Source organism: Mirounga leonina, unplaced genomic scaffold, assembly GCF_011800145.1.
Source record: "Mirounga leonina isolate KUSES-001 unplaced genomic scaffold, KU_Mleo_1.0 Mir_150, whole genome shotgun sequence".
Classification (NCBI taxonomy): domain Eukaryota; kingdom Metazoa; phylum Chordata; class Mammalia; order Carnivora; family Phocidae; genus Mirounga; species Mirounga leonina.
The window spans coordinates 29093875-29106570 of NW_023270374.1; the positions used below are offsets into that span (position 1 = coordinate 29093875).

Consider the following 12696-nt stretch of genomic DNA (forward strand, 5'->3'; position numbering starts at 1 on the left):
GTAGAGCAGAAAAAGCAGAAGCTTCCAGATGGAGGTGTTTGTCAATACTGATGCTCCCAAAGCCCTCAGAATCCTGGGGAGGGGCGGGAGGCAAGTGGCCCCAGAGCCGGACCCCTACCTCCCAGCCCAGGGCTCCCCGTTCCTCCTGCCCCATGCTGCCCAGGCACGCGGACATACAGGAGGGACCCCTGGGGCTGCAGGTGGCGGGGGGAGGAGGAGGGGCACCCTGCAGGCTGCAGCATCCCAGAGGGGCAGGGGATGGGAGGACTGATGGACACACATTCCCTGGGTGACCTGAACATTGCCAGGCGTCTTTCTGGGGCGAGATAATCTCTCCTGAGAAGAGGAAAGAATTCTAATTACTTCTCAGGACAATATTTGTTTGGAGAGAGGAGAGACAGAACATATGGTGGGGAGGGGCACGGGCCACATTAAATGGGGATTTGTTTTCTCATTTACCTGGCGACGTGGGGGTGGGGGGTGGCGGGTGGGCGGGGCTCCTGCTGGGTCCCGGGGAGGGGGGCGAACCACCTGCCCTGGGATTTTCCTGGGGAGCTGGGCCTTGTGGGGGACGGGAAGATGTGGCTCCCACTGCACCCTGGGGACCCTCCGAGGATGGAGAATGTTCAACCGGTTTAGTGCGCACGGAGCGTCTGCTAGGTGCTGGGAGTCACGCGGCCAGCAGGAGCTCCAGGTCCCTGTTCTCAGGGAGCTCGAGGGGCAGTGTGTTCAGTGAAAGGATATGTGGTCTGACCGGGCGGGGCTGGAGGTCGGGGTGAGGGGGGTCCTGCCCAGGGTGGTCAAGGACGGCCTCTCGGAAGGAGCCGAGTTAGAGCTCTGAGTGACTTGAAGGGGCCAGCTGGGTGAAGAGAGACCAAGGATAGAACGTTCCAGCCACTGGGCACAGGGCAAAAGTGAGGGGAAAGCGAGGCATGCGTACAGGACAGAGAGGAGACCAGGGGGCAGTGGGCGGGCCCCGAACCCCAACCTGGTGGGCTTTATCCCAAGTGCAGTGTGGGGAGCCAGGGCAGGTTCTGAGCAGGGGGTTGGCCTGGCCCGACTTGGTTTTACAAGGACTGCGGCACTGGGTGCTGTGTTCTGGGCTTGGGAATAACCTGGGAGGGAGACGGGTGGGGGTGACTAGAAAAATCTGGAAGACTTGATGAAAACGGCAGCTTCCTCCCTGGCCTCCAGGGCCTCCGTGCTCACGCCTTCCAACCCAGCCCTCCTCTGATCCCTCACTGCCCTGGGTGGGTCTCCCGTGGCGCCCACGGACTCCGGGATAGAGACCCAGCTCGTGTGGGGCCCTCAGGGCCCTGGACCTGCCCCGTCGTCCCCATGTCTTGCCCTCTGCTGTCGCACACCCCTTGCCTGGCCTCACTGAGCTCCTCTGGAGGCCCCACCTGAAGCCAGGCCATCCCCCCTGCCCCCCTCAGCTGCTCCCACTCTCTCCACCTCTCCCGGACCCGCCAGCCCTGCGCCCATGGGCCCTGCAGTTTCCTGAGCCCTGGCCACTCCTCCCCCCTTTCTCCACACAGCCCTGTTCACAGAGACGCCCCACGACATGACGGCGCGGACGGGCGAGGACGTGGAGATGGCCTGCTCCTTTCGTGGTAGCGGCTCCCCCTCCTACTCGCTGGAGATCCAGTGGTGGTACGTGCGGAGCCACAGGGACTGGACCGAAAAGCAGGCGTGGGCCTCGAACCAGGTACCGCCCCTGGGGAGACCCCCGAGCTGGGCTGGGACCACCCTGGCCCCCGAGGGTACGGGTGTTTCTCCACCCTCCGAGCAGGAGGCAGAGCTAGGCTGAACCCTTGGGATGGCCAAGTCCCTCCCATCAGTGTACAGGTGGGGAAACTGAGGCCAGGGGTTCCGGGCAAGGCGGGCAGCCCAGTCACTACACATGCTCACTGGAGCGGCTACTGTTGGTGCCCTGCACATACCTGCTACTCGCCCCAAGGCCAACTGCCAACTCCACCTCAGAGATTTCTCTGGGTGATAGCCCGCTGGCTGGCAAGGCAGCCCAGCAGTGACGGACAGAACTGGAGGACATGTCCCCCAGCGGCCTCGCCCACAGCTGGGGTGACGGGACAGCTCCCCATTCTCTCCCTCGGGGCCCCACCGCCCGCAGTGGTCGCCGGCTGGATAACAGGCCCACTACTGACTTCCTCCCGCCCACTCCCCTCCTGATGTCCCCTGGGATCCCCTCCCAGGGAGGCTAATTGCACTTGAACCTTTGTCTCAAGGTCGGCTTCTGGGGGAACCCAAACGAGGTCACTTCTGTTCTTACGCTGGGGTAAATGCAAATAATACACGAACACATGCCTATCTGCCCGCCCATTCACGTATGAACACGTACATTCACACACCTGCACGTGCACACACGGGCGTGCTCGCACGTTCTCGCGTGTTCATGAAATAGCCTCTAACACGTTCACAGATACATAGTAAAGATTTTATTTATTTATGTATTTATTAGAGAGAGTGCGCACAAGCAGGGGGAGTGGCAGGCAGAGGGAGAGGCCGGCTCCCCGCTGAGCAGGGAGCCCGATATGGGGCTCAGTCCCAGGACCCAGAGATCATGACATGAGCCGAAGGCAGAGGCTTAACCCACTGAACCACCCAGGCGCCCCTCACAAATGCATATTAAATTCTGTCTTGCTCCTGGGGGTGTCGACTCTCCAATACTTGCAGCCTGCCTCACAGGGCTCAGAGGACTCTGGGGGGTCGGAGGAAGCCCCGAGGCAGAGACCTGCAGGTTTTTTGCAGTTGGCAGCATCAGGGGTCAGCCTGCAGGGAATAGTACGTGGGCAGGATTTGCCACACACGATCACGGGTGTGATACACCTGAAAACGCAAACACGTTCGCAGACGGAGACCCAAGTGTAGAGACAGACATTCCAACAGGCCCAGCAGGCAGACTCCCCCACCCCCGTAGATCCCCAAATACCCACATATCTAAGTGCACAGCACGTGCCGCTTGACGGGGACCCCCTTCATTGTCCTTGGCTCTAACTCATTACCCCCACCCCCACCCCGAGGGGACACGGAGCCGAGGGATGCCCAACTTCGGACCCCAGAGCATCACTTGTCGCAGCTACTATCTTAGTTATTGTCCATACTCCCACCCCATGATGCTAACACCTTGTCTCTGCTCTCTCTGCCCCTCCCGCTCCCTCCCGACAGCTAAAAGCATCTCAGCAGGAAGACACAGGGAAGGACGCCACCAAAATAAGTGTGAGTTTTGGTAATGACTTCTTGCAAGGGCTCTAATGGAGGACACAGCTGTAATTAAAAAAAAAAAAAAGGGGGGTCCAGTTCAGCTGGGAGCTTGGGCATGAAGATGGAGGAGAAGAAACAAGAAATGGGGAAAAAAATCGGCCTCATTCTGTTTTTAAAAGATGCAGATTTTTCAAGTTCATTGAATGACAGGCATAAAAAATGACAGGGGAGAGAAGACGGATTCTCTCTTGTCAGGGCCAAGGCTGCGTGTGGCCCGGGTGCTTTGTGGCTGTCTCAGCAGCATTTTTAATTTGGGGAACCAATAGGGTCTAATGGGACTAAGCTGGCTTTTTTCGGCCCGTCATGACTGATGGTGGTGGCATGTCAGGGTCACTTGGGTCATGTGGCTCCCGGGGCTGAGGTGAGGCGGGGAAACTACAGCCGAAGGATTTCAGGACTGGTCCGGTCTTCTTCTGCAAGGACTCGTTTTGTCATTGCTACAAGTCTGTAGGGAACGGCCAAGCATTCACCCATTTTATAGGTAGGGCAACTGAGGCTTAGAGGGGTCAAAGATCTGCTGGAGGCCATGACGTGGCTGAGCTCCCTGTCTTCAGGGCTTGAGCTCCTTGTCTCCAGACTCTTCTGGGGCCTCTGTGAGGACCCAGGGGACTCAGGGAGTGCCAGTTTTTTGCGGAGGAGGGCTGGATCGGTGCGGGGGGCATCGGGTCAGCCTGGCAGGAAGCTAGTAAGTCCACTAGCAACATCAGAAATGCAGGCGCCCACGGGGGTATGAGTGTGTATGTGGGGAGAGTGACCTCCAGATTCACTCTTTTCTGCTGATTCTTCCACAACTTTTCAAGGGTTTGTGATGGAGCTCCAGACCCCAAGGCCAACGAGACACAGATGCTCAGAAGAGCCTGGCCCCAGAGCAGAAGTCACAGTGCAAAGAGCGGGCACCAGCAGGCATGGGGGGTGCCATGCTGGGCAGTGAAGGTGGGGGAGAGGAGGCAGAGAGGCCAGGGCGGAGGCTCCCGCAACCACCCTAACAGGAGGTGGGCAGATTAGAGAACGAGGGCCTTTAAAGCAACATTCGTGCAGTCTGCCCAAGGCCCTTCCCAGCCAGGGTCTGGAAATTCAAGCCGCTTCCAGATTAGGGCAGCTGCAGCTCCCCTACACCCCTGTCCCTCACCTTTACCCTCTGCCAAGGGCACATCCATGTGCAATGCCCCATTCCTTGTCCAAACACCCACCACTTAAACCTGGGTAGGTAGAGATCTGTGAATATATTTATATACCTGCAACTCTCCTATGATTTTGTTTGGGGTTTAAGGAGTGTCTCAGGCAAAGGGAAGAATAATCTAATTGACTTAGAGGATTAGAATTCGAGGCTGCTAGGCCCCACGTGAGGGGAATGCGAAGATGCTAATTAGTTAAATAAAATAAATGTGCTCAGTATGATTGTGCAATCGCTCCCCACCCCCAGCCCCTGAAATTCCTGCACCAGCCGGGGCTCCGGGGGTCTGGTGAGGAAACTCTCACACAGGCAGCGACTACCTCCTTGTCCAGACAGCGTCACACACACTTGAGTTCTTAAATACACAGACACGGAGTTAGCCGACACCTGGAAACAGATGCACAGCCCGGTTTCCCGCAGGCTAGAAGGCTCAAACTTTTCTCCATGGCCTTCAAGGCTCTGCTCAGCTCGTTCTGGTCACCCTCTGGGCTGTCTCATCTTGCTTGGCCTGGCTCCCTCTCTCCTCCCAACTCTGGCTGCTTTTCCACCTTCCCATTCCTGCCCACCTCCTGGCCTTTGCATGGGCCAGTTCCTCTGCCCAGAAAACTGTTCCTCTCTCTTCCTTCAGAGCTCAGCTTAGGACGCCTCCCTTGACCCCGTGGCTCAGCCGGCACCCATTTCTATGCTGGCTGCATTTCCACGTGCAATCATCCGTGTGTGTATTTGTTTCATATCCGTCCCCCCAAGCCCCCCGACTCAGTGGGGCTGGCACTGTGCCTGCTCGATGAGCTGTTACATTTCCAGAGCCTAGTACAGCACCTGGCACCTATAAATAATTGAATGACTATCACACACCCAGGCCAACAGTGGTATAAACCCAGACACAGATTTTGGTACACGGACATGCCGACATGCTGTGCATCCGTGCCTATCTGTGTATGTGTGCAGGTGGATGAAGGCACAGGGTGGCTCGCGGGGGGCCACGGAGCCTAGGACCCAGGCTCTGTATCTGTAGGAGCCAACTGAGCCAGGCAGGAATTCGGCCTTGTAGCTCCGTATCTTCTAAAAGTCCTGATGGCGATGGGCAGCTCCTGATTTTTAACTGTCAGGACCTACTTTGAAAAACTCTGTGGGAGCTGAGCACATGTCGTGTGCTGGCGGGGTGGTGTGGGTGCTGTGGGACCCCAGGGTCTAGGGGCTTCCTGGAGCCTGGGGCAGGAGGGCTCCGTGTGACCTGTTGGGGCTGCCATGGTAACCCTGGGAAGGACCAGAGTAGGCAGTGCTGAGGACACAGTGGGGCCCGGAACCTCGAATTCCTGAGCCACCTTGGGGAGACTCATGCATGAGACATGCATGAGATCCCATTTGTTACATCAACCAAGCCCCTGCCAACCCTGCCCAACTGCTCCGTGTGTGTGGTGCATGTGTGGACACTCGGTGTTTTTGGTGGAAGGCTGGGACGGCTGGAGCAGTGCATGAGGTCTGCATCCTTCACAAAGAAGTAACAGGCCAAGTGGTGGCTCATGGTTCACTATGATTTTTATTTTCTGCTCTGGATGTTTCTCTCTTAAAATTCTGGTCCACAATATACACAAGGCATGAAATTCTGAGCTCCTCCAGGGAGGTGGGAGTCACATGGAGCCAAAAATCACTCCATCTATCTCAGGAATGCCTAAAACATCCTAGCGTGGTCAGGGACCTCGACCCCAGTGCTCCCAGGCCAGTGTGGGAGATGGATGTTGACCATGATCATCACCCAGTCATCACCCATGATAAAAAGTAAAATGACAACTGTGACCATCAAAATGAGGAGAGCTGCCTGGGGGGTCTGAGCCAGTAACAGAGGACCTGGGTCTGGAGGGCTTCTTGGAGGAGGTGCTATTTAAAGTAAGCACTGAAGTATAGAAGCGTTGACTAGGAGCAGGGAATCTTGGCTGGGTGTGTGTGTTGGAGGAACTGCAGGAGGCTGGTGTGGCCAAGGGGCAGGTGTGGGGAAGAGGCCCCGAAGGGCTCGGTCAGCCCCTGCTAGGAGCCATCAAAGGAAGGGCCCTAAGTTGGGGGCATTGTGTAAAGATCTGTCTGGCTGTCATGGAGAACAGATCGGAAGGGGCCACAGTGGCTTTGGGGAGACTGGGAGGAGGCTGGGACGATGACCAGATGGGAGAAGCTGGGACCCTAGTCAGTGCAAGGTGGCTGGACTCTGGAGGAAAGGGGAGGGGTCCAGTAATGTTCAGAAGGAAGATCCGTGGAATTCTGGGATTGTGCTGGAGTGCGCGAGGAGCAAGGGCAGTGATGACTTGGAGGGGGTCTGGCTGGAGTGGATGAGGCCTTCTGGGGTCCAGATTCAGAAGGACTCTGAGTTGGATCCTGAACACACGGAGGGTTGATGGTGAAAGTGTCTGGGTGCTGGTGATGGAGGCCTAGGAGTGGCAGAGCTCAGAGCAGGTCCTGGCCTGGGGCAGGGACCACCTGACCCCTGCTCCCCATCCCAGCGCCTTCCCGGAGCCACCCTGTCCCTCGCGGGCTCAGCCACGAGTCAGCATGTAGGAGAGAGGTCTGGCACTGCGGACGCACATCAGCATCACTCATTCTTCCCGGCCTGGCTCTGGAGACAGACCCCAGCCTTGAGGGCCAGGGGTGCCCCTGCCATGTCCAGAAAGGCCCGGGCCATGGGTGAGCAGGGAGGAGGCCGAGCTTGGTCATGGCACAGACTCGCCGTGTTTCTTTCAGCATAATTAGGTGCTTAATTGCACTGCTAAGGCCTGTCGATGCCTGTGCCGAGGTGATTATGATTTACAGCCAGGCTGCGGCGCGGGGTCTCCTCTCCTTCTGGCCTCTCCGGGCTCGCTGGACGGCTGGGCCATAGCGTTTTCTGCTGTTTGTGAATGAGGAAATCCAAGAGGCTGCTACCTCCAGCCCCAGAAGCTGGGCTAGGATGTTGGGTCCCCTCCCATAGGTATGCCTCTGAACATGGGCTGGGCTCCCCGCAGACAAGGAAGGCTGGGGACCTAGGGAAGGAGGTAGGAGGGGGTGAAAAGGTAGCCCTGGGGTTTACTGGTCATGGGAGGCTCGCCAGATGTGTCTGTCCCCAGCTGGGCGGCCGTGAGCCCATCACTTTACCTCTCCGAGCCTCAGTTTCCTGACCCTTACAAAGGGTATCCTGGCAGGGCCTATATCTCGGGGTCATTGCAGGGCTTAAACAAGATGTATGAGGCTTTTAGCACATCACCTCGCAGTGATCGAGTGCTCCATAGGCCCTGGCCGTTCTTACTGCTGTTGGGGGTTTATTTGCCTTCCCTGGATGGCCCTTCAAGGGGTAGACAGCAGGGCCGGAGAGAGCGGTGTCTCATGCATGAGTCTCCCCAAGGTGCCGGGTTCGGTGTGGGGTCTGGTTGTCCGTGGGTCCACGCAGCATTGCTGGGGTCTGGCCGGTTCACAGCTGTGACCCCAGCACCCAGCTCAGAGCAGGCGCCTGCTGAATGTCCGCCAGATGCATGGGGAGTCCGTCCCAAGAGCCTGGGCGCTGGTGACTGGTCCGGGTCAGACCCAGCCTCCAGCACCCTCCCTGACTCCCTCCTCTCCTCTCCGAGGGGAAGGGCTCTGCTTCTGAAGGCCACCGTGTCAGCTGACAGAGGGGGCGACAGGGTCAGGGGGGTGGGGGTGGGGGGCGCAGACTGCGTGGGGAGGGCCGGTCCAGGCCTCGCCTGGGGTCTGGGGGGGGGAGGGGTGGGCTGCGTCTGGTGCTCCCTCCCTAGGAGGGGCTGCTCCCAGCGCTTCGCATTATTACTCCATTAGCGCCTTGTAGGGTTGACAAATGAAGGGTAATTAATATCCGTGAGGGAAACAGATGTTGAGGTAATTCGCTCCCCGCTGTGCATTCGCAACAGCATCTCCTAAGTCGCCCGAGAGCATGGCAGGGCCGCAGGGCCTCCCTGTGCCCTTGGTCAGAGGTGATGGAATCAGCGGGACCTGTGGCCTCCAGCTGGGCCCAGCCCAGAGCTGGGCAGGGAAGGCTGGCTCTCAGCCCCACACCAAGAGGGGCGGCTGGGAGAGCTTCCCGCTGCTTCCTACCGGGAGCTCTCCCTGTGTCCCCCCTCGTGCCTCCTGCTCTACCAGAAGCCCACATTTTCCTTCTTCGTGGGGGTGATGGCCAGCTGGAAGGCTCAGGCGGGCCAGGCTCCTTGCTGTTGCCCACCCACTTCTCCTCTTCCCTTCTGGAGCCTGGGACGTGCCCCCCTCTCGCCCTGTCAGCACTGGGTGACCATGGATGGACCGGTCGTGCCATTTGGAGGGGTAGCGTGCATGCAGTCAGGCCTGGGTTTAGTTTCTAGCTCTGCCCTTTGCTGACTCACTGCCCACGGGAAGCCCCTTCTCTTTCTGAGACTTCATTTCCCCATCTGTAAAGTGGGTATAGAGGTGCGTATGTGCCCTCAAATTAGAAAGCACGATATCTCCACTTCACTTGAAAAAAGAAGGACCTAGAGCGAGTCCACTCATTCAACGAATGTTGTCATTGTCGTTTACAGGGCACAAGGCCCTGGATGGTCACTGAGATGAACAAAATGGGTATCATCCTTGCCCTCATGGTGTTTACAGTTTGGCCAGGGAGAGAAACAAAAATCAAGTCAACAGACAAATAAATGGTTCTCAAACTGTAATGACTGCTATGAAGAAGATAAACAGGGGGTTGTGATGGAGGGCTTCTTGGAGGAGGTGATGTTGAAAATGAATGGGAGTCGAAGAGAGGCGGGGAACAGCACTGGAGCAGAGACCAGCATGTGCAAAGGCCATGAGGTCAGAAAGTGCTTGGCACTTGGAGGAGATGAAAGGGGCCCGGAGGCCCGAGCAGGTCAGTGAGATATTGTAAGTCATGTGTGCACGTGCCCAGCATAGGCTCAGGCACGTCTGCAGTGAACGCACTCCCATGGTCCTCTTTCGCATCCCGGCCTCCTCACGGCAAGGGTGACCAGCAGAGGCCACCCCTCCGAGTGCCAGGGCTTGTGGCAAGAATACGACAGCTGGTTTTCTATGTCCTGCCCCCCACTCCGGGGCGGGGAAAGGGGCCAGGAGGGCTCAGGGCTGGGGCTGCGGGGCTGACACCCACTCGGCTCCAGCCTGGGCCTGGCCAGCCTGCAGTAATGCCAAGTGGTGACTGGTGGTGAGGTCAGTGACACGGGGCTGGGGACTGATCTCCCCGTTCTGTCTGGGCAGGGTGAGGGCTGCAGGAGGCAGGGCGGGGCTCCTTTGAGCTGCAAGTAAGAAGGGGCCAGGGAAGGATGGAAGCCCCTCCCCACTTCTCCTCTCCAGGCCCGCGTCCCCCCTTCCCACTTCCTAATTTCCTACGTTGAAATGTGGACTCACAGGAAGTTACAACGATAGATCCTAGGGTCCCCTGTGCCCTTCCTCGGGCTTCCCCAGTGAAATACCTTATAAAACTGGCCAACTGCTTTTTCTCTTCCCATTGAAAAAAAAAATTTAGTAGCATTATAATCACCACAGGTTTACTCATAAGAGCTCTGATCTGGAAACTACCCACATGCCCATCAACAGGTGGCTAGAGGAACAGATTTTGGGGTGTTTCTCTGGGTGCAATCCTGCTCAGCAGTGAACAACCACAGAGCTTAGAGCAAACAACACAGAGCAGCCTCACTGATGTTCCCTTGCGGGAAAGCGGCCACACACACGAGAGTCCTAGAACAGACCAAACTAATCTAGGGTGACAAAAGTCAGGGTAGGTGGGGGTGTTGATGAGGAAGGGCCACAAGGGTGGGCTCCAGAGGGTTCTAAGTGTCCCCTGCTTTGCTCTGGGCGGTGGTCACACAGGTGCACACAAATACAATTTCGCCAAACTGTATGCACTTTACTGCCTACAAGGTTTATTTCAATTTTAAAATAAAAATTTAAAAACCGAATCAAATAAAGAAGCAAAGAGCCAAATTAAAAAGACAACTAGTACAGACACTCTTGCTCCCTGCAACAGGTGTGAAGTTATTAGTATCCTGATGTATTTGCCATCAGCCTTCTTTTTTGTTGGTTTGTGTGTTTGAGGAAATAGGACCTTTCACACGAAGCTGAGACTTGACTTTGCCGTGTCTCCCGGGTCCCTGGCCCTGCCCTGGGCTTCAGCCTGGACACAACCACTGCTCTGGGGCCCCCGCATTCCCTCCAGTCTGTTTTCACACTTGCACACACCTGTCTCCAAAGCCAGGACCGAGTGTTTTTATGCGTTCGTTTACAGAAACGGCCTGGCCCCGAGGGCTCTGCAGTGAGATCTTCTCCCTCCCCGCGTGTCTCGGAGCCCAGCTCTAGCTCAGGCTTTTTAACTGCTGGGCAGTATCCCATCCAACCAACTGACTACTGCCTACTTACTCGTGCTGTTGATGGACACTGAAGTGGTTTCTGCTTTTTTGCTATTTGACTCACTTTCCCGCAAGCCTCCCAGTGCCCTCGTGGGAGTGGTCTCTGGGGCCCTGGTCTCCGGGTGGGCTCCCAGAACCAGCGCTCTCCATCTTCCCAGCTGCTGCCTGATGGCCAGGTCACGGTCTCTCTGTCCCCCTCCCCAGGTGGTCAAGGTGGTGGGCAGCAACATCTCCCACAAACTGCGTCTGTCGAGGGTGAAGCCCACGGACGAAGGCACCTACGAGTGCCGTGTCATCGACTTCAGTGACGGCAAGGCCCGGCACCACAAGGTCAAGGCCTACCTTCGGGTGCAGCCCGGAGAGAACTCGGTCCTGCACCTGCCCGAAGCCCCGCCCGCCGCGCCCGCCCCGCCCCCCCCAAAGCCGGGCAAGGAGCTGCGGAAGCGTTCAGTGGACGAGGAGGCTTGCAGCCTCTAGACTGATGCCTACCCGGCCACGCACCCGCCCCGCGCCCCTACAGCTGTACAGAGTGCATGAGGAGCCGCTGGACCGCTGGGGACGGGACTGCCTGGGTCCAGCCGCCTCCCCATCCCCAAGACTGCCTGTGGCCACCACGTCGGCCCTCTGCCCGCCACTCCCTTGCTCAGCATGTAAGCCCTGCCCAACCCTTCCTTTTCAGACCCCTGTGGTGATCTGGCTCGGAGAAGGTGGCCCCGGGCACCAAGGGGACGACCACCCCAAATGCTGGGGCGGGCACCATGCCGGGGCCAGGCTGCCTCTCTGTCACCAGCTTCAGTGGAGTCCAGTGTTTTGCTTTGCTTGCTTGTCCCCCATCCTGTCCCGAGCCGGGGCCTCCCAGCCTTACTCTCCCTCCTTCCCCATCATCTCCCACTTGAACCTGGGGGTGTGGACTGTGACCCCTCCCTGAATTTGGACTGGAATCTTCTGAGCCCTGGCAAAGAACTGGGGCACAGAGCCCCCAGGACAGCTTTGCTCTGAGCCCGTGGCCCGTGAGCAGGGTCACTCACAGGGGTCCTGGGAGGAGAGGGAGACACCCCATTGTCTCCTGGGGGGTTGTCCTTCATGTTCAGCTTCCTTATACATAAGAAACAGCTCCCTGTCCCACTCTCCGCAGAGGTGGGGGGACCAGGAATCTGCTCTTTCACATGGCAAGTCCGAAGGAGGGCCTTTCCCCTCTGACCCAGTGGCCCTATGCAGAGTTTTGCACCAGCAGGACCCTTTCCAGGGTCTTCGAGGCTCTCCCAGGAGCCCCCCTCTGCCAGCTCCCAATGTCCCAGCCCCCTCCTGGGGCCCATGCCACGCCCACCCAAGAGCCTGGGGCTGTTGGGAGCCAAAGGCCCCCCAGTACCAATCCCCTCACAATTCCCGACTGGGGGACACCCACCCCCTGGTAATTTGTAAATATTTCTATTGGGCCCCCTGGAGGGGGAACTGGCTCAAACCTCTGGCCGCCCCTCAGTGATGGAGTTGGGATGTGGGAGAGGCCGAGGGCTCTGCCCAGGGCTGTGTGGGTAACCCTGTACACATGATCCAATCCGTGACTACCAGCCAACCTGAATAAAGTGGTTTAAAGAAACCTCTGGGCGGTGTCTTTCTGGGGCATTTGGGTCTGGTGGGGGAGGGGTCAGCCCACACCCAGCCTCCCTCAGCCCCCTCTCCCTCCTGCTCCCTGTCCCCCAGCCCCCAGCACAGAACAAGAGCTGGCTGGGGCACAAAGAGAGGGTGAGCGGAAACCGGCCTTTGTCCAGTTACCCGGTGCTTGAATTGTTCTGAGATTTTGAGATAGTCACACATACAGAGGAGTGCGTAAGACACGTTTACACTGTTTTGTCAATAAATACATTAGAAAGCAAATAAAGG

At 57.9% G+C, this 12696-nt stretch overlaps 1 protein-coding gene across 1 annotated transcript in view; it reads left to right on the forward strand.

The window, feature by feature from the left end:
• VSTM2L (V-set and transmembrane domain containing 2 like) overlaps positions 1-12412 on the forward strand; it is a 35865-nt gene extending 23453 nt beyond the window's left edge. Inside the window, exons 2-4 of the mRNA XM_035006294.1 lie at positions 1539-1708; positions 3187-3237; positions 11020-12412. Of these exons, the coding sequence (XP_034862185.1) occupies positions 1539-1708; positions 3187-3237; positions 11020-11292 (494 nt within the window). The 3' untranslated portion in view covers positions 11293-12412. The remainder of the gene's footprint in view (positions 1-1538; positions 1709-3186; positions 3238-11019) is intronic.
• Positions 12413-12696: the final 284 nt, after the last annotated feature.